At 46.2% G+C, this 27792-nt stretch overlaps 2 protein-coding genes and 1 long non-coding RNA gene across 5 annotated transcripts in view; 1 reads left to right on the top strand and 2 right to left on the bottom strand.

Annotated features, from left to right (window-relative positions):
• Positions 1 to 2330, bottom strand: part of wwox (WW domain containing oxidoreductase) — a 130535-nt gene extending 128205 nt beyond the window's left edge. The window contains exons 1-2 of one of the 2 annotated variants that reach the window (XM_074634278.1): positions 1904 to 2330; positions 1660 to 1828 (exon numbers count right to left, since the gene is read on the bottom strand). In XM_074634278.1, the coding sequence (XP_074490379.1) occupies positions 1660 to 1766 (107 nt within the window). In that variant the 5' untranslated portion in view covers positions 1767 to 1828; positions 1904 to 2330. Of the gene's footprint in view, positions 1 to 1659 lie in introns of both variants that reach the window. The other variant, XM_074634277.1, reaches the window with a different exon arrangement.
• A 3242-nt stretch (positions 2331 to 5572) lies between these two features.
• Positions 5573 to 27792, top strand: part of LOC141766844 (nuclear factor of activated T-cells 5-like) — a 28576-nt gene continuing 6356 nt past the window's right edge. The window contains exons 1-11 of one of the 2 annotated variants that reach the window (XM_074634022.1): positions 5573 to 5876; positions 18967 to 19095; positions 22027 to 22657; positions 22760 to 22943; positions 23706 to 23896; positions 24004 to 24176; positions 24410 to 24544; positions 24650 to 24702; positions 24793 to 24925; positions 25182 to 25366; positions 25457 to 27722. In XM_074634022.1, the coding sequence (XP_074490123.1) occupies positions 5804 to 5876; positions 18967 to 19095; positions 22027 to 22657; positions 22760 to 22943; positions 23706 to 23896; positions 24004 to 24176; positions 24410 to 24544; positions 24650 to 24702; positions 24793 to 24925; positions 25182 to 25366; positions 25457 to 27722 (4153 nt within the window). In that variant the 5' untranslated portion in view covers positions 5573 to 5803. Of the gene's footprint in view, positions 5877 to 18966; positions 19096 to 21407; positions 21471 to 22026; positions 22658 to 22759; positions 22944 to 23705; positions 23897 to 24003; positions 24177 to 24409; positions 24545 to 24649; positions 24703 to 24792; positions 24926 to 25181; positions 25367 to 25456; positions 27723 to 27792 lie in introns of those variants that run through there. The other variant, XM_074634023.1, reaches the window with a different exon arrangement.
• On the bottom strand, positions 12252 to 15701 carry LOC141766846 (uncharacterized). The gene is made up of 2 exons (XR_012593706.1): positions 13299 to 15701; positions 12252 to 12954 (listed from the first exon to the last, which is right to left on the bottom strand). It is a non-coding gene; the product is annotated as an uncharacterized LOC141766846 (long non-coding RNA).

Genomic DNA, 27792 nt, shown 5'->3' with positions numbered 1-27792 from the left:
GAGAAAAGGTATGAGAAGCATGAGAACAATAGAGCGTTTATTAAACATTAAAGTATGTGAACATGTTGTTGGAGAAACACGAAATACAAGTATGCACCTGAAGATAAGAATAACAGGTCCTCTTTAAGCAAATACCATGCTGGTACTGTTGTTTCTCCAATAACCACATTTTATATTCTCTAGGTAAAGAACCATTGGCTGTCTTCTTCCCATGTCACCAGGAGCAGCCTGGAGCAGCCTGGTGCAGCCTGGAGCAGCCTGGAGCAGCCTGGTGCAGCCTGGTGCAGCCTGGTGCAGCCTGGTGCAGCCTGATGCAGCCTGGTGCAGCCTGGTGCAGCCTGGTGCAGCCTGGAGCAGCCTGGAGCAGCCTGGTGCAGCCTGGTGCAGCCTGGTGCAGCCTGGTGCAGCCTGGTGCAGCCTGATGCAGCCTGGTGCAGCCTGGTGCAGCCTGGTGCAGCCTGGAGCAGCCTGGAGCAGCCTGGTGCAGCCTGGTGCAGCCTGGTGCAGCCTGGTGCAGCCTGGTGCAGCCTGATGCAGCCTGGTGCAGCCTGGAGCAGCCTGGTGCAGCCTGGTGCTCTGTCCCATCACTGATGACGGCTTCAGGATGTTATAATAACAGAGTAACTCTGTCATGAAGTTCTGCCTCTCAGCTGAAGCCTCTGAGGGACAGTACTGCAGCTACTGCAACGGCCCGCGGTGCCAGAGTCACAGTCTGATCAACACAGTTCATATTAAAGCATCAGGCGGCAGATCGGAGCAAATATCATTAAAAAAAGTGATTTTAATAAAACGGTCTCTATATGGTGACAGTAGAGCATGAGACGGGTAACCTGAAATAAATCATGTTCCTCCGGTGCTCCTAACGGCATCTGCAAGATTTCACAGACCGGAGGAAAACCAGCAGTCAGAGCTGATCTGAGGTCTGCTGTCCAGCTGCCGTCTCTGAGAGCCGGCTGTCAATCACTCTGAACTCTGATCAAACGGTGAAACTAGACAGCGCTGATCAGATATGAATCAATATTCTGTTACGTTAATGCCTATTTCTCTCCTCACATGTTCTCAGGATCATCTCGTAGTGAAGGTTTAGCTGGAAAATGAGAAAGCTTGTGACGCTGCCGTCATTGTGAAATCTGTTGAAGGAACGCCAAGTTTCGGTCACATGACCGGAGCTCAGCCAATAGGAACACTCTCTCAATGAAATGACCTGTGATTGGTCAAAGTCTCCCGTCACGGGCTAGATGTTCTAAAGCCTGAAAACAGAGCCATGAGGAGCAGGAGTCTAGTTTCCTCTCAGAACACTTCAATTACAATATGATGAAAGGTTATTATGGGATGTCTGCTCAATGCTGAAAGGTTATTATGGGATGTCTGCTCAATGCTGAAAGGTTATTATGGGATGTCTGCTCAATGCTGACAGGTTATTATGGGATGTCTGCTCAATGCTGAAAGGTTATTATGGGATGTCTGCTCAATGATGCCTAAAACATTGTGCCTACTGCAGCTTTAGTTATCTCTGTGTAGACTTCATCAGGTCAGACAGCAGAGCTCATCTGAACCAGCTGTGTGTTCCTCAGGCTGCTACCAGCTGAACTCTGTGGTTCTGGTTCTGGTTCTGGTTCTGAAGACAGACACTAACAGATAACAGGAGGATTAACTCACCTCGCATAGTAAACCCATCCATCTTTAGTGGACCTCTCCTCCCAGCCAGGAGGCAACTCATCCTCACTGTCTGTGTCGTCCATCCCGGCGAACTTCAGAGCTGCCATCACTCAGCTGCTGACGGCTAACTACAGACACACCTGCTGACGGCTAACTACAGACACACCTGCTGACGGCTAACTACAGACACACCTGCTGACGGCTAACTACAGACACACCTGCTGACGGCTAACTACAGACACACCTGCTGACCAACTACACACACTCTAACTAACACTGAACCACTGAGAGGAGGTCTGCTCTGTGTCTCCGTGTGTCTCTGTGTCTCTCTGTGTCTCTGTGTCTCTCTGTGTCTCTCTGTGTCTCCGTGTGTCTCTGTGTCTCTCTGTGTCTCTGTGTCTCTCTGTGTCTCTCTGTGTCTCCGTGTGTCTCTCTGTGTCTCCGTGTGTCTCTGTGTCTCTCTGTGTCTCTCTGTGTCTCTGTGTCTCTGTGTCTCTGTGTCTCTCTGTGTCTCTCTGTGTCTCTCTGTCTCTCTGTGTCTCTCTGTGTCTCTCTGTGTCTCTCTGTGTCTCCGTGTGTCTCTGTGTCTCTCTGTGTCTCTGTCTCAGAGAGTCTCAGTTCAGAACCACCAGCACAGCGTTTCCCGGCACTTCCGCAACAACACACGGTGACGTTGAGCGCATTGCCTCATGGGAAACTGAGGCTGAAGAAACGTGCGACTACATATCTGGTCTATGATGTTCATAGATGATTTACAAATCATTTGGTAATCATTAACAAATACTTCATATTGTATATAAATGTTTTAATTTGTGCAACAATTAAATTAAGAAATTATAGCATTTTTTCATTTCATTTCTAAATTTATTTCGGACATTTCAAATAACAAGAAAATAGAAATAAAAAAAGGGAATGATCATACAAACAAGTGGACAGGCATAAAAAAAGTATTTACATACAATGAAAAGCATAAGTAAAAGAAACTGTCAAACACTTGATGCCTTGGTTTACATACTGGAAAAGAAGTGAGAACAAGAACAAACTTATTTAATCTCCTTCAGTCATTCATTAATAATTAACCAGCTGCCTTATTGAGCCATACATATACTCTCACTATAATTATTACCCTTTATCTCTGTCATACAAAAATATAAATTAATTACTGCTATAATTATCCTTATCAAAATATTTATTCATTAGCAGTCCAGAATACCAATTCATTACTTATAATGTATCTTAATCAGAACACAAATTCATTACTTACATATTTATCATTTATTATTCGTTATTATTTATCTTACTCATATTGACTAGTTATCTTTTTGTATATGCGCATATTCTCATTTATAATATACAATACGCACATGAAATACAATATATATATATTGTATTTCATGTGCGTATTGTATATATATATATATAAAAATATATATATATAAAAATATATATATATATATATATAAAAATATATATATATATATATATTTTTTTAATATATATAAATATTTTTATATATACAATACGCACATGAAATACAATATATATATATATATATATTTTTATATATATTTTTTTTTTTATATATATATATTTTTATATATATATATATATATTTATATATACACAATACGCACATGAAATACAATATATATATATATATTTTTATATATATATATATATATACACAATACGCACATGAAATACAATATATATATATATATTTTTATATATATATATATTGTATTAATGAATTGGTATTCTGGACTGCTAATGAATAAATATTTTGATAAGGATAATTATAGCAGTAATTCATTTATATTTTTGTATGACAGAGATATAAATTATATATATATATAATAAACACAGGTATATATGTATATAATAATAAACACAGGTATAACATATGTATATATATATATAAACACAGGTGTTATTATTATTATTATCATTTAATTGTTATTAATTACACCTGTGTTTACCCTGCAATGACATGTCATGCTGTGAAAGGGCCGACTGACTGCCACTGAGTCGAGTAGAAAGAAGGGGAAGATTAGTAACTTCCACATTCTGTATAAACATTGTGTGTTTGATATTTTTAAATTTTATGTGTGTGAGTAAATTGTTTCTTTATGTCTTTGCAAACGTCCTCAGAGAGAAGCTGCTCTGCATCGTGACGTCTTCAGAGAGAAGCCGTTCTGCGCACACTTGGCTGCTTTCTTTCCTTCCACTCCTGTTTGCTAGTGTAGGGATTGATCTCCTGCTTTAATTAAGCAGTTTCTGTTCTTACTGCGGGGGACAGGGAGAGTCGTCTCTATTCTGGCTATTTCACGATTTCCAAGGAAACTTGAAATATGTGACACTTGCATGCTTTATTGTGCCGACTTTGAGGAATCTGCTGGGACTTGTTCAGCCAGGTACCTGGTTTAGTATAATTGACTGCAAAGATGCTTACTTTCATTTCCCTTATTGGAAACAGACTCAGAGTTCCTCCAGCTCCAGTTTTCCTTTCAGAGAACGGTCATTGAGCATTTTCCTCCCCATAAATGTGGAGCAGAGGTCAAGTTGCTGATGCACTGAAACGTGATGATCTTGCTGTTATGGAGATCATTATGATGGCACAGTCACAAGAATGTGTGATGTTTGTTTCAGATTGTGCAAATGATGCACTTAAGATAATGTAACAGGAAAAACACTCCCCCCCCAACCTGGCAAACCAGTCCTACCCCCCCCAACTACTGTCCACCATGACTGCTTACAAAGACACAACGTTAGCAGTCAGAAGCTGTGGGACCTGATGAGCCTGCTACACAGGGTCCTGTCACACGCTCTTCTTCAACACTTAGATTTTGCTGAGTTGCGAATCTTTTTGTCAAAATACTATTTCCATCCAAGGTTATGAATGAACTCTCACACTCAATGGGAGATAAAGGTGCATATATTTCTCAAAGCAACCTGCAGGTGTTCAGTGTGTTCACATTTTAAGTACTAAGAGCTGTACCTCTACTCAAGTAGCCTTCTGTACATAAGTACACATTGATGTTACTTTACACTTCTACTCATTACATTTCAGAGGGAAATATTGTACAGTTTATGCTAATACATGTATCTGACAGCTACAACTATTAGTTACTAGATTAAGAGGACAGTGCTTGGTATTTCCTCAACTGATCTCAACATGGCTGCAGGTTCACAAACTTTCTCATTTTCCAGCTAAACCGTGCACTACAAGATGATTCTGAGAACAAGTGAGGAGAGAAATAGGCATTAACGTAACAGAATATTAATTCAGTGAATGTTCAGTGGACGTTTGTGCAGAAATAACTGCTGCAGCTCCTCCAGACCAACAGAGGTTTCCCGTGTCTTGTGAAGTGACGGGGCTCCGCAGAGAGAAACGTTATCGTCTCCCACCAAAACTCCGGCGTCTCCCCCGTTCCCTCCGGCCGCGGTCGGGAGGCTGAGGCGGGAGAAGCCAACACTAGGATCAGCATTGATTCATGGAGAGACCTTGGTCTGGTCAGCTAACATTACTGCCAAGCAGCTGAAATATAGAGTGATATTGTGCTTTTAGCTGACGTGTGTCTCCTCACTGTGTTGAGCGATGCTCCTTCATGTCTATGTAGAGCGAGCACAAGCGCCAGCAACAGGACGCTGACTTTAGTTGACTTAACGACCACAGGTGAAGCTGCTAACAAGACATTTAGGATTCTTACATAGAGCCCCTTTAAGTATAAATATCTGTAAAGTTTTGTATACGCTGGGATAACGCCTTTTCCAAATAGAAATTAAATAACATTTTAGAAAAGAAGCTTCCAGTGACCTCTGACGATGAGAGGAGGCAGAGTGCATCATCCTCATCATCATCAGTGTCTCTGTGATGGTTCAGTGCATCCTGATCCTGAGTCGGTCACCGCGCATGCCCCTGGGCAGCAGAAAGGGGGCGGGGCCAGGAGGCGTGTGCGTGTGTGTGTCTCAGACAGTAACGGGAGTCTGCTGGATATAACGGTTCTTACAGACTCAGTCTCTTCAGGCTGGAACTGTGACACATTAAAGGGTTAAAGGCTGTATATATTAATGCAGATGTGAAGCTGGTCCTGGTTCTGGTTCTGGACTAGAGAGAGTCCTGTTCCCTCCATGAAGCGCTGCGATGCCCTCTGATTTCATCTCCCTCCTCAGCTCCGACCTGGACCTCAACTCACCCAAATCACTCTACTCCAAAGGTAAGACCATCAACTCTGTAAACACAGTTAGACACAGTTAGATACAGGCTGTACTGACGCTGTGAGACCCGACCTGTCTGTCTGCCTGCCTGTCTGTCTGTCTGCCTGTCTGTCTGCTTTCTGATAGGAAGTAGCACTGGTAGCTCCGTTAAGCTGCTAGCAAGGTTAGCTTCTCTTCTGTTAGCTCACCGAGCTAGCTGCTGCTAGCTGTTAGCTGCTGTTAGCTGCTGCTAGCTGCTGTTAGCTGCTGTTAGCTGCTGCTAGCTGCTGCTAGCTGCTGCTAGCTGCTGTTAGCTGCTGCTAGCTGCTGCTAGCTGCTGTTAGCTGCTGCTAGCTGCTGCTAGCTGCTGTTAGCTGCTGCTAGCTGCTAGCTGCTGTTAGCAGTTAGCTGGTCTGTTATCGGGTCACATGCGGGTCTGAACTGTGCTACTAGCTGCTGCTAGTCTGATCACAACACTGAGATGTTCTCTGATCGATCACTGATTATTAGTGGACTGATCTGATGGTTAGCATCCTGTTAGCATCATCAGGTTCATCATCACACCGTTAACATCATCAGGTTCATCACACCGTTAGCATCATCAGGTTCATCATCACACCGTTAACATCATCAGGTTCATCATCACACCGTTAACATCATCAGGTTCATCACACCGTTAACATCATCAGGTTCATCACACCGTTAACATCATCAGGTTCATCACACCGTTAACATCATCAGGTTCATCACACCGTTAACATCATCAGGTTCATCACACCGTTAACATCATCAGGTTCACCATCACACCGTTAACATCATCAGGTTCATCACACCGTTAGCATCATCAGGTTCATCACACCGTTAACATCATCAGGTTCATCACACCGTTAACATCATCAGGTTCATCATCACACCGTTTTCATCATCACACCGTTAACATCATCAGGTTCATCGTCACACCGTTAACATCATCAGGTTCACCATCACACCGTTAACATCATCAGGTTCATCACACCGTTAACATCATCAGGTTCATCATCACACCGTTAACATCATCAGGTTCACCATCACACCGTTAACATCATCAGGTTCATCACACCGTTAACATCATCAGGTTCATCACACCGTTAACATCATCAGGTTCATCACACCGTTAACATCATCAGGTTCATCACACCGTTAACATCATCAGGTTCATCACACCGTTAACATCATCAGGTTCACCATCACACCGTTTTCATCATCACACCGTTAACATCATCAGGTTCATCGTCACACCGTTAACATCATCAGGTTCATCACACCGTTAACATCATCAGGTTCATCATCACACCGTTAACATCATCAGGTTCATCGTCACACCGTTAGCATCATCAGGTTCATCACACCGTTAACATCATCAGGTTCACCATCACACCGTTAACATCATCAGGTTCATCACACCGTTAATATCATCAGGTTCATCACACCGTTAACATCATCAGGTTCACCATCACACCGTTTTCATCATCACACCGTTAACATCATCAGGTTCATCGTCACACCGTTAACATCATCAGGTTCATCACACCGTTAACATCATCAGGTTCATCACACCGTTAACATCAGGTTCATCACACCGTTAACATCATCAGGTTCACCATCACACCGTTTTCATCATCACACCGTTAACATCATCAGGTTCATCGTCACACCGTTAACATCATCAGGTTCATCGTCACACCGTTAACATCATCAGGTTCATCATCACACCGTTTTCATCATCACACCGTTAACATCATCAGGTTCATCGTCACACCGTTAACATCATCAGGTTCATCGTCACACCGTTAACATCATCAGGTTCACCGTCACACCGTTAACATCATCAGGTTCACCGTCACACCGTTAACATCAGGTTCATCATCACACCGTTAACATCATCAGGTTCATCACACCGTTAACATCATCAGGTTCATCATCACACCGTTAACATCATCAGGTTCATCATCACACCGTTAACATCATCAGGTTCATCATCACACCGTTAACATCATCAGGTTCATCATCACACCGTTAACATCATCAGGTTCATCACACCGTTAACATCATCAGGTTCACCATCACACCGTTAACATCATCAGGTTCACCATCACACCGTTAACATCAGGTTCATCACACCGTTAACATCATCAGGTTCACCATCACACCGTTAACATCATCAGGTTCACCATCACACCGTTAACATCAGGTTCATCACACCGTTAACATCATCAGGTTCATCATCACACCGTTTTCATCATCACACCGTTAACATCATCAGGTTCATCGTCACACCGTTGACATCATCAGGTTCACCGTCACACCGTTGACATCATCAGGTTCACCGTCACACCGTTGACATCATCAGGTTCACCGTCACACCGTTGACATCATCAGGTTCACCGTCACACCGTTGACATCATCAGGTTCACCGTCACACCGTTGACATCATCAGGTTCACCGTCACACCGTTGACATCATCAGGTTCACCGTCACACCGTTAACATCAGGTTCATCATCACACCGTTAACATCATCAGGTTCATCATCACACCGTTAACATCATCAGGTTCATCACACCGTTAACATCATCAGGTTCACCGTCACACCGTTAACATCAGGTTCATCGTCACACCGTTAACATCATCAGGTTCACCGTCACACCGTTAACATCAGGTTCATCATCACACCGTTAACATCATCAGGTTCATCACACCGTTAACATCATCAGGTTCATCGTCACACCGTTAACATCATCAGGTTCACCGTCACACCGTTAACATCATCAGGTTCACCGTCACACCGTTAACATCATCAGGTTCACCGTCACACCGTTAACATCATCAGGTTCACCGTCACACCGTTAACATCATCAGGTTCACCGTCACACCGTTAACATCATCAGGTTCACCGTCACACCGTTAACATCATCAGGTTCATCACACCGTTAGCATCATCAGGTTCATCACACCGTTAGCATCATCAGGTTCATCACACCGTTAGCATCATCAGGTTCATCATCACACCGTTAACATCATCAGGTTCATCACACCGTTAACATCAGGTTCATCACACCGTTAGCATCATCAGGTTCATCATCACACCGTTAACATCATCAGGTTCATCATCACACCGTTAACATCATCAGGTTCATCATCACACCGTTAACATCATCAGGTTCATCATCACACCGTTAACATCATCAGGTTCATCACACCGTTAACATCATCAGGTTCATCACACCGTTAACATCATCAGGTTCATCACACCGTTAACATCATCAGGTTCATCACACCGTTAACATCATCAGGTTCATCACACCGTTAGCATCATCAGGTTCATCATCACACCGTTAACATCATCAGGTTCATCATCACACCGTTAACATCATCAGGTTCATCATCACACCGTTAACATCATCAGGTTCATCACACCGTTAACATCATCAGGTTCATCACACCGTTAACATCATCAGGTTCATCACACCGTTAACATCATCAGGTTCATCACACCGTTAACATGTTGTTGTGGGTTTATGGTGGAATAGAGTCAGAGTTATCCTCCACACATTTCACAGAAAGATTGCCGTTCTGGACACATGAACGCTCTCAGAGGATGGCAGCCTCCCTATCCCCGTCTAAAGGGTTAGGGTCACTACTACCACCAGGGTCACCATCAGGGTCACTACTACCATCAGGGTCACCATCAGGGTCACTACTACCACCAGGGTCACCATCAGGGTCACTACTACCACCAGGGTCACCATCAGGGTCACTACTACCACCAGGGTCACCATCAGGGTCACCATCAGGGTCACTACTACTACCAGGGTCACTACTGCCACCAGGGTCACCATCAGGGTCACTACTACCACCAGGGTCACCATCAGGGTCACCATCAGGGTCACCATCAGGGTCACCATCAGGGTCACTACTACTACCAGGGTCACTACTACCACCAGGGTCACCATCAGGGTCACTACTACTACCAGGGTCACTACTACCACCAGGGTCACTACCAGGGTCACTACTACCACCAGGGTCACCATCAGGGTCACTACTACCACCAGGGTCACCATCAGGGTCACTACTACCACCAGGGTCACCATCAGGGTCACTACTACCACCAGGGTCACCATCAGGGTCACCATCAGGGTCACTACTACTACCAGGGTCACTACTACCACCAGGGTCACCATCAGGGTCACCATCAGGGTCACTACTACCACCAGGGTCACTACTACCACCAGGGTCACTACCAGGGTCACCATCAGGGTCACTACTACTACCAGGGTCACTACTACCACCAGGGTCACTACTACCACCAGGGTCACTACCAGGGTCACTACTACCACCAGGGTCACTACCAGGGTCACTACTACTACCAGGGTCACTACTACCACCAGGGTCACTACCAGGGTCACTACTACCACCAGCGTCACCATCAGGGTCACTACTACCAGAGTCACTACTACCACCAGGGTCACCATCAGGGTCACTACTACCACCAGGGTCACCATCAGGGTCACTACTACCAGGGTCACTACTACCACCAGGGTCACCATCAGGGTCACTACTACCACCAGGGTCACCATCAGGGTCACTACTACCAGGGTCACTACTACCACCAGGGTCACTACCACCAGGGTCACTACTACCAGGGTCACCACCAGGCTCACTACTGCCCCTTTAATCTCCTATACACTTAGTTTGGACACTTGGTTCAGCCAGCTGGTATTTCATTGTTAGCAGGCTGTTGCTGCGTCGGTGAGGAACCGAACCGTTAACTCTTGTTAAGTGGATTTGTTCAGGCTTTCAGCAGCAGGTTAATGTCCTCTCTGTTAACAAGAGGATCAACTGCATGTGTAAAGGAAGGCACTGGTCTGTGAATCTGCTACTCAACGCTGCCATCCATCATGCTATTGCTTATTCATGAGCAAGCCGTGTATATTGTGTGCTGCTCTTAAAGTGGGAACCTGAGACACAACATTTATGCATTTTGATAGCGGACGGTGGTGGACAGCAGGGTTTCCTCTCTTATTTAACCTCATGGTCTTCCATGTAGTCCACATTGTGATGGTTAACATTATACAGAATACAACCCTCACCTGCCTGCTGTTCTCACATCTGTCTGCCTGCTGTGTGAAGGCCGCTCAGCACCCAGCACTGCTACGTGACCCTGAAATGCCCAGTTGAGCCGGCCACCATATGGTCACACCGTATCACATGATGACTGCTTATTTATATCTCAGCGGTTGGGTGTGTGTCGTGGTCAAGGTAGCGGACGACGTGCTCGTCAACGATCTGGTGGGAAACCTCGTGTACATCAGACTGAAGAGAGAATAGATGGCCGAGTGGTCTTCTGGTCTGCATGTTGGTCACATTGGGCTCAAAATGAAGCAAATGTGAAACCTCAATAGTGTCCTGAAGCTTGATCTCTTTAAATGAATATATAGTAATAATATAATAAACATCTGCTTGTCAGGTGTTTTAGCAGAGACCCCATTAGTCTACTCATTAGTCTACTCTGATTCTAGGAACCACTTCTAGGATCTGTAGTCTTCCAACTCTGTGACTGAAACAAATGACAGGATTGATGTAAATGATTAAAGTGTTACGGTGAGCAGAGTGGTGAGGGCTGGACACTCTGAACATTAGATATAGAACCAGAATCAGGGAGAGAGAGAGACAGGTAACTCCACCATAGAAGACTATATTTACATGAGTATTCCCCTTTAACCTCATCAAGTGCTTCATCTGCATTAAACAAACAAAGGAAGATGCATGACATTAACTGCATTACACATTTACTCAATACAATCACAATCAACTGACATCCAGATCCACAATATATCAGTTAAACACGGGCAGTCATAAAGTGACAAAGGCATGAAGCACTACTCACTTTAGCAGAGGATCAGGTCTGGCTGGTAGCAGGGTAACAGAGAACTGGTGTCGTCCTCCCCTCCTACCTATAGGAGTCCTGATTGAGTGTTCAGATTGGACTCACCTGATTGGACTCACCTGTGCTGTTCAGAGGAACTGGACCCAGGTGAGCCGGTGGCTGCTCTCAGAGCTCATTAGGGATGGAGGCAGACATGACAGACTTTACAACAACGAGGTTGTCAAACAATATATATTTCAAAAATCATTTTCAGACCACTTCATTAGTTACACAAACGCCACCCATATCATATCTTTCTTTATGGAACAGTGCTTCAAATCTACATTAAAATATATAAACACTGATAAAACACATTCAGTTCAGTTGGGATTCAGGCTGCCAGATTTTCATTACAACACATTCTTAAAGCATGATCATACTTTTCTTTGCTGTAGCATTATTATTGCTATCCATCCTTAGAAGAAAGTCTGGTTTATTTTATTTTTTACATAATCATTTATTAACACAACACAACTCCCAATATCTTCCAACACTGTAACATATTCCATAAAAGAGAAAGAATGTGTGCTGCTTTGACACTTGCCAACGGGTTATCTAACATCCATATTATTCTCCAACTTCAAGTGGAAACGTAATGTGATTTTTAGTTTTATTGCAGAAATATTTGATGAAACAGCTGGTGTATTGTCTTATCCTGCTCCCCTTTTCAAGTGGGTTCATTTAGATGGATAGAAAAAAGACAGTTTAGTCTTAGTCTCACTGGGGAAGAACAATCATTCATCAGCTTATCAGTGTGAGAAACCTGAGCTGTAGCATCAGTGTGTGAGACTAATGTGGACATGGATCATCTCCATATAGATCTGGTCCGACCATAGAATAACAACAGAGTGAATAACGACATAGTGCACAATAAGAACAAGCCATTTGTTGTTTGTCATTCATTTTTGTACATTATGAGAAGAACCCTGCAAAGACTAAACATGAAATGTGAGTATATTATGTTCTGCTCTATTGTTATTTCATGGTGCCTGAACTGAATGTCTCCATGCATCCATTAGGCTCCGTTTACTGTCAGTCACCGGAGACATATGAGAAGAAATGAAAGTGCCCCCTGGAAATAATCCTTTAAAAGCACGCTGCCTCCTAACTTTGATTAACTCTGTTTATTATTACGCTGGTTAAGTCTGTTTATTCACTGCTCCTGTGTGAGCTAGTACGCTGGTTAAGTCTGTTTATTCACCTGTGTGAGCTAGTACGCTGGTTAAGTCTGTTTATTCACCTGTGTGAGCTAGTACGCTGGTTAAGTCTGTTTATTCACCTGTGTGAGCTAGTACGCTGGTTAAGTCTGTTTATTCACCTGTGTGAGCTAGTACGCTGGTTAAGTCTGTTTATTCACCTGTGTGAGCTAGTACGCTGGTTAAGTCTGTTTATTCACCTGTGTGAGCTAGTACGCTGGTTAAGTCTGTTTATTCACTGCCCCTGTGTGAGCTAGTACGCTGGTTAAGTCTGTTTATTCACTGCCCCTGTGTGAGCTAGTACGCTGGTTAAGTCCAGGCTAGGTTGACTACCACAAAGCTTGTGTCTTTAGAAAGGTCAGTATGGCTTGCATTACTGCATCCTTTACAGCAATGTAAACTAGATGTTCATGGATTAGTAATTGGGTTACATCTTAAGCTGGAACCACTGATCTGGTTTATTCATGTGATCTACATAAGCAGCCCGTGGAGAACCAAACAGAGGATCCAGACATTCACTGTCAGTAGAATTCAGTTTCAAGGTAAACACAGATGGGTGAAAATATCCAAAAATGGCATTCTTTGTGTGCAGCGAGTGGCTCTTTTGCCTGCACTCCGGCTCCAGCATATCGCTGCGAGTTCAAGAGTGTAATTAAAGGAGCCATTATTGGGCACTGAGGCACATTCTCCGTCTGCAGATTTTTTCATTTGCAACAAAAACATAGCGCTCGTGTATTGTCTATTCATCTGTCATCCTCCATCTCAGCCCCAAGCCAGCTGCAAAGAATAAAAATGGACTGGTGACCTTGCCATTTGGCGAAACCTTTAAGGCATGTGTAATATGAGCAGTGCATAACTCTGAGATGAGCTCATTTAATTGTTCTAAGTGTAGGTCTAACTCAGTCCGCCCCCCCCCGCCCCCCTTCCCCCCCCCCCCCCGGCTGGCTCGTGTGGTACAGCCCACTTTTTCGGGCATACTCGGACAAGCTAGTAGAGCTGTGCACATGGACGTGCACAGATGTCACCGGACTTCTATAAAAGATAAGATAAGATAAGATAATCCTTTATTAGTCCCGCAGTAGGGAGATGTGAAGTGTACAGCAGCAGAGGGGATAGTGCAGAAACAAGAAGCATCGGCTAACACAGTCAAACAAGAGCTAAACAAAGTGAAACTAAATATGAACCATTGAAATAGAGGAAGTATACAAATAGGAGCCGTATATACAGTATATATATATATATACTATATATATACAGTATTGACAATAAACAGACTATTACAAAATTGCACAAGTGGAAAAATGATATTGCACAGTGAGAATGAAGTGAAATTCCACCTGAAAATATTGCACAGTTAAGCAAAAGGAGACCAACATCATCAGTGTCTAGTATAGAAATGGGAACAGTGGGAAGGTAAAGTTAATATTTCAAGACTGGCATTATATTTTCTCTTGTAAAGTAACTCTTTCTTAACCTTCCCTGTCAATCAAACCATTTGATTAAGACGTTTAGGTCTGCATGGTTCACAGCAAAGCCACTTAACCACAAATCATAATCTATTTGTAATCTGTACTGCAGGAATGTGAATAACACTTATTCTGTTTTGTTTTTTTTGTTTGTTTTTTTAAAGATTATTTTTTTGGGGGCTTTTTTCATGCCTTTTATTGAGAGAGATAGTGATAGTGGTGAAATGGGGAGAGAGAGGGGATGACAATGCAGAAAGGGCCACAGGTCGAATTCGAACCCTGGGCCGCTGCAGCAAGGACTCGCCTATTTGATACATGGGGCGCCCGCTCTACCCGGTGAGCTAACCGGTGCCCCGGGTAACCCTTATTCTGTCCACAAAGTCAAATGAATGCTCTTTGATAGTGTTGAATGTTTTCCTGTTTTCACACTTTTTGAGTCCCAAATGTAATTTATATAAAAAAAAAAAAAAGTACTAAAAGGAAGCACCAAGCCCCTGATTGTGTCTGTACAGCTGCTTGACAACAACTAACACGTGCATTTGAGATCTTTGGCCTTTTATCTGAGGCTGAAATGTTTATATTACTCAGGAAAGTATGTTATCAAAAGTATTGTTTTGATATTGGTACATAGGGTAAAGTATTGTTTTGATATTGGTACATAGGGTAAAGTATTGTTTTGATATTGGTACATAGGGTAAAGTATTGTTTTGATATTGGTACATAGGGTAAAGTATTGTTTTGATATTGGTACATAAACTAAAGTATTGTTTTGATATTGGTACATAAACTAAAGTATTGTGCTGGTATCGGTATCAGAAAAGTGTTAGGAAGAGTTGATTCTATCTCTTTCATTTCCCACCACCACAGGCCAGCCGTCACATTGTAGTTTATACAAACAGTGTTTTGCCTACCGTTCCCTCCCCGGCAGTCCGGAGCACCACTCAGTTCTAAACACTGAATGAGATCCAGACGGAGCATTTACATCCCCATATAACATGAACAATGCATGTTAATCAATGTGTTCTTGCAGTGATTATCAACCGTATGTGTTTAAGATAATACTATGTGTAACTATTCTAAACCTAAATCAGTGCACATGGAGGCAGATCTACTCAATGTGTGGCAGGCCAACGTGGTTGATAAGCTTCATGGGAGTTTTCTGACATTATAAAATCTGATCTTGTAACTGGTTTCACATCAACTGGATTACTGAGAATGTTTTAAATAACAAACTATGAAGTAAACATTTGGGGTAAGTCCTGTATGACGGGAGGAGAGGTGAAGCAGAAAGTAAAATAAGTTGCTTTGCTCTGAGAGCTGCGATCATTCTGGGAGAGAGAGAGAGAGAGACTTCCATGTCCAGTATGCCCCGTTCAGACCAGCACAGTGACAGAGTTTAACCAGCGTAGACTCCTTTAGATCTGGCCAACGCGTGTCATCCACCGTTGGTCAGAAGATGCCCAGCTCAGTGAACAGGCACTTCTCTTGTCTTTATTATGCAGAGTAATTGTGAGTGTTTTTGTCAGTAACATGTCTGTAGTGGCCCACTGCTGCAGATAGTGTTCGTCTGTGAATGGTGGCCCACTGCTGCAGATAGTGTTCGTCTGTGAATGGTGGCCCACTGCTGCAGATAGTGTTCTTTTGTGAATGGTGACCCACTGCTGCAGATAGTGTTCTTTTGTGAATGGTGGCCCACTGCTGCAGATAGTGTTCTTTTGTGAATGGTGGCCCACTGCTGCAGATAGTGTTCTTCTGTGAATGGTGACCCACTGCTGCAGATAGTGTTCGTCTGTGAATGGTGGCCCACTGCTGCAGATAGTGTTCGTCTGTGAATGGTGGCCCACTGCTGCAGATAGTGTTCTTCTGTGAATGGTGACCCACTGCTGCAGATAGTGTTCTTCTGTGAATGGTGGCCCACTGCTGCAGATAGTGTTCTTCTGTGAATGGTGGCCCACTGCTGCAGATAGTGTTCGTCTGTGAATGGTGACCCACTGCTGCAGATAGTGTTCGTCTGTGAATGGTGGCCCACTGCTGCAGATAGTGTTCTTCTGTGAATGGTGACCCACTGCTGCAGATAGTGTTCTTCTGTGAATGGTGACCCACTGCTGCAGATAGTGTTCTTCTGTGAATGGTGGCCCACTGCTGCAGATAGTGTTCGTCTGTGAATGGTGACCCACTGCTGCAGATAGTGTTCGTCTGTGAATGGTGGCCCACTGCTGCAGATAGTGTTCTTCTGTGAATGGTGACCCACTGCTGCAGATAGTGTTCTTCTGTGAATGGTGACCCACTGCTGCAGATAGTGTTCTTCTGTGAATGGTGACCCACTGCTGCAGATAGTGTTCGTCTGTGAATGGTGACCACATTGGTTCATATTTGAATGCTCTGAATGAGCTCCAGGCAGCTTGAACACTTTCTCCTGCGTGAAAGGCGTATTAGTCAAGACTGAGGTCATGTCGGGTTGCCAGTCAGTCCGTAATGCATCCGTGCACAAAGACTCTCTCTCTTCACACCGTGAACACAGCACAACACACACACATGGAGGGTTATCATGAGGACCATGCACACTTTGCTATTTGCTTCAAGACCACATTGAAGTGTATTATATGGTCTATTTTCCAAGACACAGAGGTTAGAGGTCTTTGGTTTGGCATTGTGTAAATACACTGTCATGGTTTGACTGGGTTAAAGAGACGGTTCAACATTATTATTGACAATAGTCTATTCAATTGATTTCTTTATTTTCTACAGTCTACAGATGTCCTTGTGAACAACACAGGACACAGTTCACAGTTCACAGTGAGGTCTGTGAATCAGGCCATCACAGCTCTTTCTATATTTGGAGGGAAGACTTGCTGATGAGTTTTTCAAATGTGATTTTTTGGCACTTGGAGCACCACAAACCTTTCAGCCATCCAGCTCTGCTGTGATGGGATCTGCTGTGATGGGATCTGCTGCAGGCTACGTCTCCGAGCGCTGGATAAACAAGCTTTATTGTATTTGTGAGGAAACTATCCCTTAAAGACAGATTAGTTCTGGATCAGCAGTGGAGCATGGAGCTGGCCTCCATCTCAAAGCTTTAGGTTGTGCCCGTCTGTGTAGCTCTCTGTGTGCACGGTGGTGATTTGGTGTTGTCACTCCCTCAACAGCATCGTTGACGTCACAGAAGTGCCAGATCATGTGTCTTGTCAGTTTCACCGTTCTGCCGGTGCTAAGTCATAGCTGAGTATCAGATGACTACTACGCATGCTGGGGGCCGCGATGCACAGCTGAAATATCCATGTCAGGGTGTTGATGGGTCCCTGTTGCTTAGCAACCAAACCACCTAATCATGTGTTTATCTTGTTCCAGTGTAGCTGCAGCGGTTGGTTTTAGTCTTCTAGGAATCATCTAGGAATGTCTCCCTGGGTCTTATTACACTCAACCCAGGGGAGGTTAATTCAGTTAATCAGAAGATAGCCTGTGTTGTGTTAGTGTTGACAGCAGACCTTTTCTGTATATGTGTGGTAAAAAGTGTGATCATGAGACCCAGGACTGCTTCCTGACCCGTTCCAGGGTTGCTTAACTTTTAAAAAGGAAACAACGAGATGCAGCTAGTTTTGTTTTTCTCAACAGGATGACTTTAGAACAAGGGAAATGAATTATTGAATTTGACACCATTACAGTTTGTGAAGGAAATGTTTTGACTGTAATTCAAAAGAGAAGTTGGGTCTTTCTGAGTTTAGTTGAAGGCAGGCTGAACGTTTTTGGAGCCAGTGTCTAGCTGTCATTAGTGGTACCGTCTCTTAAGGCAGTTCTGTACTGGGTTCAGTTATTGGCCAATGACGAGTACATAATAACGTAAGGACTTTAACTTGTGTGAGCTAGTGGTGTCATGAGAACCGATACTTCACCACCAAGTCCATGCTTCAATTCTGAAAATGTGACGGTACTAGTTTTCTACAGTACCGTGGGTACCGCGGGTCAGGGCTCCAGACTAGCGTCGTCCCAGAGACAATTCAAAATGTCCCTGATAATGCTAAATGGTAAACAAGAATTTTTTGTTGAAATGGCCAGGAGGAGAGGAACGTTAGCTGTTAAATAATAACGGAGCTAACAGCTACTGTTAACGGAGGTTCCATTGAGTATATACAATAACCAGTATTTAAACGGTAATAAAGGAGTGTATGTTGAAGTATTTGGATTTATTGTGTTGTTTTAGTTTTTTTCCGTGGTATGGAATCGGGTATGGAGAATGGTGTAATGTCAGTGGTATGGTATAGACTACTACATTTCTGGTATGGTGACATCCCTAATGTGAGCACACCATCTCACCATCTCAAGTTAACTGACAGCACAAGCAGATATTTCTCTGTCCTCTCTTTTAAAAATGCTGAATTATTGTACCATAAAGGATGCCATCTCAGTGGGACAAGCATTTCTAGTTCCTTGGTCGTGTAATAAACAATAATGTGATGTGTGTCTTCTCTCGCTCCTCTTTCATGACAGAGTCGGTATATGACCTCCTCCCCAAAGAGCTCCAGCTCCAGCCGTCGTCCACCCAGACAGACCCGGCCGCCATGAGCCAGAAGAGCGGGGGAGAGGCGGGACCTCCCCCCTCGGCAGCCTTGGCCTCAGGTGAGCTACCTGCTGAGTCCATGAACACCATGATCTGGGATCAGTTCCCCCGAGACAGTAGGGGTGACTTATGGCCTGGTAGCAGTGTCTGGGGGCAACTTCACCCTTTCACCACTTTCTGAGACAATATGTGAGATGATATGAGCTAGTTTAGGATTTATAGTTTTAATACCCGGTCATATTAGATCCACTTGGGTACATCAGGGGTTTCCCTGGTTCCACGAGGCCCGGGTGGTACCGGTTAGGGGGTGGAAGGTGATTTCACTCTATGAATATATTTATCAAGCTGTAATACAGGAACCACCAGTTAGAGAAGCTCTGTTGTTAGTCCTGTCTGTTGGCTTACTAACATACAGCGTGCTAGTGGCCCTGACTGTGATCTAACTAACATAGAGCGTGCTAGTGGCCCTGACTGTGATCTAACGAACATAGAGCGTGCTAGTGGCCCTGACTGTGATCTAACTAACATACAGCGTGCTAGTGGCCCTGACTGTGATCTAACGAACATAGAGCGTGCTAGTGGCCCTGACTGTGATCTAACTAACATACAGCGTGCTAGTGGCCCTGACTGTGATCTAACTAACATACAGCGTGCTAGTGGCACTGACTGTGATCTAACGAACATAGAGCGTGCTAGTGGCCCTGACTGTGATCTAACGAACATAGAGCGTGCTAGTGGCCCTGACTGTGATCTAACGAACATAGAGCGTGCTAGTGGCCCTGACTGTGATCTAACGAACATAGAGCGTGCTAGTGGCCCTGACTGTGATCTAACGAACATAGAGCGTGCTAGTGGCCCTGACTGTGATCTAACGAACATAGAGCGTGCTAGTGGCCCTGACTGTGATCTAACGAACATAGAGCGTGCTAGTGGCCCTGACTGTGATCTAACGAACATAGAGCGTGCTAGTGGCCCTGACTGTGATCTAACGAACATAGAGCGTGCTAGTGGCCCTGACTGTGATCTAACGAACATAGAGCGTGCTAGTGGCCCTGACTGTGATCTAACGAACATAGAGCGTGCTAGTGGCCCTGACTGTGATCTAACGAACATAGAGCGTGCTAGTGGCCCTGACTGTGATCTAACGAACATAGAGCGTGCTAGTGGCCCTGACTGTGATCTAACGAACATAGAGCGTGCTAGTGGCCCTGACTGTGATCTAACGAACATAGAGCGTGCTAGTGGCCCTGACTGTGATCTAACGAACATAGAGCGTGCTAGTGGCCCTGACTGTGATCTAACGAACATAGAGCGTGCTAGTGGCCCTGACTGTGATCTAACGAACATAGAGCGTGCTAGTGGCCCTGACTGTGATCTAACGAACATAGAGCGTGCTAGTGGCCCTGACTGTGATCTAACGAACATAGAGCGTGCTAGTGGCCCTGACTGTGATCTAACGAACATAGAGCGTGCTAGTGGCCCTGACTGTGATCTAACGAACATAGAGCGTGCTAGTGGCCCTGACTGTGATCTCAGTTCTCTTCTCCTGGAAAGCTTTGCTCTGAATAACAGCTCGTAGAAACGGCCCGTTTGCATTAACAGCATGCTAACAGAGCTTCTTCTTTCTCATTTCACTCCTTGTTTCTTCAGCAGCACTCTGTTCCCTCTCTGATGCTTGTGCTTAATGCTTTACTTTCACTCTGCTTCGTAGGCAGTTCAGAATCTATTCAGGTGGTCCGGCGTTAGAGATGCTGATCCAGATACTGTCCTTTGGCTTAAGCAGTCATCTCAGACATCCCTCATGTTCTGACATTACATTGTGTTCCTCAGTCTGTATGATCACATCTCTCTGAAGATAAACAGACACAGTAGGTCATGGGATGATGTGTTGAGGTCTCAACCTGTTCTATCTCCTCCATCAGTGGTTGTGAAGGTTCTGTCTCTTTATGAAACAGTGAAGTTGCCCCCAGCCATCATTTTAAACAACATTTAGCAAATGAAAGGAAGATGGTCTGATCTTAGATCATGGTTCAGGGCAGCCGACTTCAGCTAAACCTCTGAAGGATTGTAGTGTAGAGTTTCATGTAGAGAGCAAACTAACTGGTCAACAGAGCACTTTGTTAACGCTACCTGTTTAAGCATCCTGTCTGAGCCAGCTGGCCCTAAGCGGCGCCGATCAAAGCATGACTACTGTAATGTCCGTCAGGTCATCATTAACCAAATACACGTGCTTCAAAATGTCTATAAATGATCGACTTCAAAAGTGACTCCTTCTTCACTATATGAACTCATCCGATTGACTGATTGACAGAAGTTGAATCTTGATGATCAGCTCTCTTGTTGCTCATTGGCTGTCTCGTTTTTATTGCAGGAAGTTCCCTCTGAGGCAGGGAGTGTCTGCATATAAAATGGTCTGCAGTTCACTGCTCCATAGGTCAGAGGCTTGTTTATTCTGTCTCCATGGCTACGCTCAGTCCCAACCAAATCTTCCAATTGGCATGCGCAAACTACTGTTTACTACTGAATGCACATTGCACAATCTGTACTGTAACCCTGGCAACCCTGGCAACATTTAATTTGGCGCCACATTACCAGCTTGCAAATTTGGCTGTACAAGAAAGTTTGCCCAGATTTTCTGATGTTTCTTTCTGGCAATGTGTATGTACCAATGTGTAGCTTGCTTTTGTTTTTGTAAACAAAGCATGTACGTTTTGTCACATTGATTTTAATTGAGAGGTTTTGTAGGAATCAGAACATTGTGGGACCTTTAGTACCCTTCTCAACTTTAACTTCACAAGATTTGATCAATGCTTGACGGCTCTCGCATGCACAGTGAGAGCTTCTAACCCACAACAGTCTGTTGAAATTAGAGTTGGGAAGAGGGGAAATCAATACAAATCATGCACAAATTCAGCTGCTTGAATGGGACTGCTAGCCTGCACTGAGCCGGACATCTCCACTAACTTCTTTATCTGTATATACTACTACAGATGCCACCTCTTCCACCTCCAGCCCCTCTGCCTCTTCCTCGCTGGCCATGGGAGTCCCATCAGCTGGCTCCTCTACCTCATCCTCAGACCATCTCAAGGTTCCCCAGCATCTCCACTCCACCGGAGGGGATGGAGCTGGAGCTTCAGAGATTCAAGGTATGGAGGGTGCCGTGTCTGCCCCCAGTAGAGGAAACAGTGGAGCAAACAGCGCAACGGCAGACGTAGGGTCAGGAGCGATGTCGGGGCTGGGAGTCCAGCAGCCTCAGAACACCCCATCCAAACGGAGGCCCGTGTTGAGCATCTCCCCGCCGCCCGAGGACCTGTTCGACGACAGCCAGATGTCTTGCCAAGAGGAGCCTGCCGCATCGGCTCCGACGGGTCCAGACTCGGAGCACAGCAGCAGCATGTGGGCCGACGACTCCGTGTCTAACTTCAGCTTGGTCAGCTCCGTATCCTACAACGACAACACGGAGGTGCCGCGCAAGTCCAGGAAGCGCACGCCTCGCCAACGGCCAGGGCCCAAGCCCGCTCCCCCGGAGGACAGCATGGATGTGTTTGATGCTGACAGCGCCAAGGCCCCTCACTTTGTCCTTTCCCAGCTGGGCACAGACAAGACCAGTTCCATAGCCAGGTGGGCTGACCCTTGTTCTCTGAGGACCTCTCAGAGTCCGTCCGTCTGCAGGAATACACTACATGTTTTATCATATTAACGTTCTTCTGTGTTGCTCTGCAGCTCTCTGGAGTCAGGAACTGCAGTGAAGGGGGGGTCACTGTCTACTCAGTTCCCCCAGAGGAGTGATGGGAAAGAGCTGAAGATCCTGGTGCAGCCGGAGACCCAACACAGAGCTCGCTATCTGACCGAGGGCAGCAGAGGTTCTGTCAAAGACCGCACGCAGCAGGGATTCCCCACCGTCAAGGTTTGACCAAGAAGGCCACCGGCTGCTTCTAGACACTGGGACAATATTAGTGACTGAATAAGGCCCAACATACACAGGACACGGAGTGAGAAGTAGGGTGCATCATCCCAGTTCAGACCCATCAGAGGCATTCACTCACTAACCAGCACAGTTTCATTTTGAGCTACTTCAGAAGCTGTATTTTACAGTGGCTAGCCTGCTGTATTCCACGTGGTACATAGTGAATCAACAACAGACCCAACATGACCCAAACTAGATCATCCTAGTAACTTGACCTGTTCCTGATGAATCATGGCAGGGAAGTGAAGGAATAGCGCCGGCCCTTCATTCATCAATAAGGCACTTAACCCTCGACGGCTCCTCCGGGGCTGCTTAGTGGCTGCCGGATTAAAGTGTGTCTGTTGAGCAGCTCCCAGCTGTTAACGCGTGTAGAGAACGAGGCACTCAATGAAACAACCCTGAAATTCATCAGCACATGTATGACAACAGTAAAGCTTCTCTTTCTGTTCTTCTTCTGTGGTGTAATTGGACATTCCTCATATGTCAAAGGTCTGACTCTTTCTGGCAGAGCTGGCGAGCAGCCACACATTACATCACACGTTTCAATACGCGTGTTTCAGTAAGCTTTAGTAAGGAAGCATCACTCAGTGTTACTCCATGACCTCTGGGTTTAAGTCCACGTTATTCTTTACTGGTGTTCTGGTTTATATTCTTACGGAGGGTTCAAGTTAATGACACAACGTCTCTTGTCTTTGTCCCCAGCTGGAAGGCGTGAATGAACCCGTTGTGCTGCAGGTGTTTGTAGCGAACGATGCCGGCAGAGTGAAGCCTCACGGTTTCTACCAGGCGTGCAGAGTGACGGGACGCAACACCACCGCCTGCAAGGAGGTGGACATAGAGGGCACCACTGTCATCGAGATCCCTCTGGAGCCCAGCAACGACATGACACTGGCGTAAGGGCTGGTCAATAACTCCGTATGTTAATCCTTCCACAGTGTCCATGTTGGAGAAGTTCTCACTGTGCTCGTGGTGTTTCCTCCATCCGGTGGTGTTTCTACAGGGTGGACCGTGTAGGGATCTTGAAGCTGCGTAATGCAGATGTGGAGGCTCGTATCGGTGTGGCCGGGTCCAAGAAGAAGAGCACGCGGGCCAGGCTGGCCTTCAGAGTCAACATCCCCCAACCTGATGGATCAGTCCTCACTCTACAAGTGACCTCATCACCCATCCTCTGCAGTGAGTAGTTCAGGCACAATACCAGCTAAAGCTGCTAGCAGCCACCAGCAGGCTTCATGAGGCTGAACGCTGGGGGAGGTTGTGTTTCCACTGATGGTTCTGGGGTTTCATCAAGCAGAGCATTTAGGAGGATGGATCTTTCTGTTTCTTTCACTCTTCCTCATGCCCTTTGGCAAACACCAGGCCAGATGTCATGTGAGTTGTGACTCTCTGACTCTTCTGTCATTCTCCAGCCCAGCCAGCGGGGGTGCCAGAGATCCTGAAGAAGAGTCTTCACAGCTGCTCAGTGAGAGGAGAAGAGGAGGTTTTTATCATCGGGAAGAACTTCCTCAAAGGAACCAAAGTGATTTTCCAGGAGAACATTGCAGGTGCTGTAGCCGGCTGAGTGTCATCAGGGTGTCTTTAGTTGTATCTCAGTGTGATCGGTGTGGATGTGGCTCTCTGCATGTAAACCTACATATCTTTATTTGCAGATGATAATTCCTGGCAAGCTGAGGCAAAGATCGACATGGACCTTTTCCATCAGGTAACTGAGCTGAATGCTGTCATTGACCATTCTCTCCGTCACATTTCACCGATAATGTGACCGATCTTTGGGATCTCTAATGTTTTCCAGAACCATTTGATAGTGACAGTCCCTCCGTTCCACAACCAGTCAGTCACTTCTCCCGTTTCTGTGGGAATCTTTGTGATGACCAACGCTGGTAGATCACATGACGCCCAGCCCTTCACCTACACTCCAGACTCAGGTACCGACACCAGCTCCAGTCTAGATGCTAATCCCATTCTTCAGATACTGTGACAGTAGTATTATACTATATGAGGGAAAGTGCTACTTGCATCGGTGGTATAAATCTGCAGATGCATGTAAATGAAAGGTTTCAGTATTTCTGAAATGTCAGAAATCACCAATGACTTCTGACAGAAAGTTAAATCCCAAACATCCATAGAGGTGTTGGTGTTCTCACCGACACACAGCGATCCTGTTTCCTCTCTCACCCACAGCCGAGAACTCAAACGTCCGGACAGTAAAGACAGAGGGACCCTCTCTGGTCAAGACGTGTGTGTTTGATGGCCAGATCAAATCTCTATCTTCTGAGCAACCCGACAGCTCTGCTCCGCCTTCCAAACGGCAAGAGGACACGCCGATGGAAGTGTCGAGCAATCCCCCGCCCACAGACGTCTTTAAGGTAAGACACCAATCATTCTCAAGACAGTGGAATAACAATGTCTACTTCACAAATGCAGTTGGTAGCATTTTGTTTCCTCTGTGTTCTCAGCCATCCCCCGACCCTCTGGTGGCGGTGCAGCAGACGCTGGAGCTCAGCTCTAGTCCTCATCCGGGTGGAGAGTCCTTTCAGAGCCCAATGCCCCTCCAGCCTGAAGATGTGGAGCTTCCCCAGGCGCCCCCTGTCTTCCCCAGCCTAGAGTCTCTCAGCACCATACAGAAGCAGGACATTGCCCCCACATCCTCCTTCCCGGTGCCGGGTGACACTACCATCCCCCCTGTGACCGCAGAAGTCCCTCAGCAGTTCCTCCGAGACCCTCAGGACAGCATCCCTCCTGAGAGCTCCAGTAACAGTGGAGGGGTGGTAGTGGTGGCCATGCCTCAGATAGCGTCTCCCTCTCAGCCCCAGACACAACAGACACAGGTCCCCCTGTTCCCCCAGGAAGGGGTGGCCCAGCTGGAGAGGGCAGTGAGGGAGCTCCAGGCCGGAGGGAACACCACGCTCCAGCAGGTGTTGGAGGCGGCCGTAGTCCAGCAGCAGCTGAACTCGGTGCTGTACAGCCCCAGCCCCTCTGCAGACTCCCTCCAGCAGCACGTCCAGGAGAACATGAACAGCCTTCGACTGGGAACCACAGACAACTCGCTATCGGCACAGCTACAGATACAACAGCAACAACAGATACAGCAGATACAACAGCAACAACAGATACAACAGCAACAACAGATACAGCAACAGCAGATACAGCAGCAACAGCAGCAACAGCAGCAACAGCAGATGCAGCATCAACAGATACATCAGCAACAGCACATACAGCAACATCAGATACAACAGCAACAACAGATGCAGCAGCAACAACAGATACAGCAACAGTTTCAACAGCAGCAACAACTGCAGCAACAGCAAATCCTTGGTAACCTTCAGCAACAACAACAGCAGCAGGTTCTTGGCAACATGCAGATCCAACAACAACTTATATTACAGCCACAAGACCAGCAGCAGTTGCAGCAGCAGCAAATTATGGCCAATATTCAACAGCAACAACAACAGCAACAAGTCCTCAACAACATCCAACTTCAGGATCAGCAACAACAAAATCAAATACTGACCAACTTACAACAACATCAGCTACAACAGCAGCAGCAACAACAGCAGCAAAATCAAGCGTTGAGCAACCTGCAGCAGCAACAACAACAACTGCAAGAGCAGGAGGTGTTGGAGACTCTACAGCAGCACCTTCAGAACGAGTTGCTTCAGCCCCAGATCCACTCGTCCCCTCAAGGACAGCAGCCGGTGTCCCTCCTTCAACAGGCTGGAGAGCTGCTCACCATTCAGACCAGCTTCCCAACACCGCCTCCGTCCCACACATCTCCTCCACAACAGCTCTTTCAATCGCCCAGGCCCCTGGCTGAGACCCAGGGCTCCCCACAGCAGGTCCAGGCCGCCCTGCTCCAGAACACGCTGACTGTTCTGACTAGTGGCGGTCTCAACTCCGAGCAGCAGCCTACGGGGTCGACCCTATACCTGTCCCCAAACCCTCAGCCCCAGCAGCAGCAGCAGCTGGCTTTCATCTCCTCCATGGAGACATCCAACAGCCAGCCCCAGTCCGTCGCCATGTTTCAGAACCAACCCCAAGCTCAGCTCTCCCAACTGCAGCAACAGAGCACCCCCATGGAGCAGCAGCAGTCCCCCCAGCAGAACCAACAGCAGCCGCCACAGCTCCCCATGGGCCAGCAGGGCTCCTTGTTCCAAAGTATCCCCAACCACTCCCAGGGGAGCCCTGTCCCCCAGAACCAGCTCTCCCAACCGCAGCAGACAGGCCTCCTCCTCTGCACCACCGATCTGAACCCCCAGGCTATTCCCCCAACGATTCTCTTCAGCACTCAGACCCAAGGCCCGTCCCCTATCGGGAGCATCGGTGTTGGAATCCCCCAGCCAGACCCAGCAGAGCCCATGTCCTTCCAAGACCAGAGCACCTCCGGCAGCAACTCCACCTCCGCCGAGAACCAACAGCAGAGCCTGTTCCAGGAACAGCAGCCGATGCAGGTGGGCCCGAGTTCCAGCAGCGTCCCGAGCAGTCAACCCGTGGAGCTGTTCTTACCACAGACGTCTCTGTCCAGCCTGCAGAGCACCATCGGCTCACAGGAGCTGAGCAACCAGGCTCCGGCCCCCGGCACCACCATCTTTGTGGTGCAGGGTGGCGTGGGTGTGGTGGCCAACCCTGGCCAGCAGCCCCCGGAGCAGCTCTTCCAGACCACCGTGGGGGGGAATGTGGCTCCACAAGGACAGGCCAACCTGTTTGTGTTCGGCATCCAGAACGGTAAGATGATTCTGGTCTTTTCCAGTAAACGGAGTTCAGTGTGTTGAGTTGTTGTCAATGCCGGTTTGAT

Source organism: Sebastes fasciatus, chromosome 4 (genome assembly GCF_043250625.1).
Source record: "Sebastes fasciatus isolate fSebFas1 chromosome 4, fSebFas1.pri, whole genome shotgun sequence".
In the NCBI taxonomy this organism is placed as follows: Eukaryota; Metazoa; Chordata; class Actinopteri; order Perciformes; family Sebastidae; genus Sebastes; species Sebastes fasciatus.
This window is presented reverse-complemented; position numbering and strand designations above follow the sequence as displayed.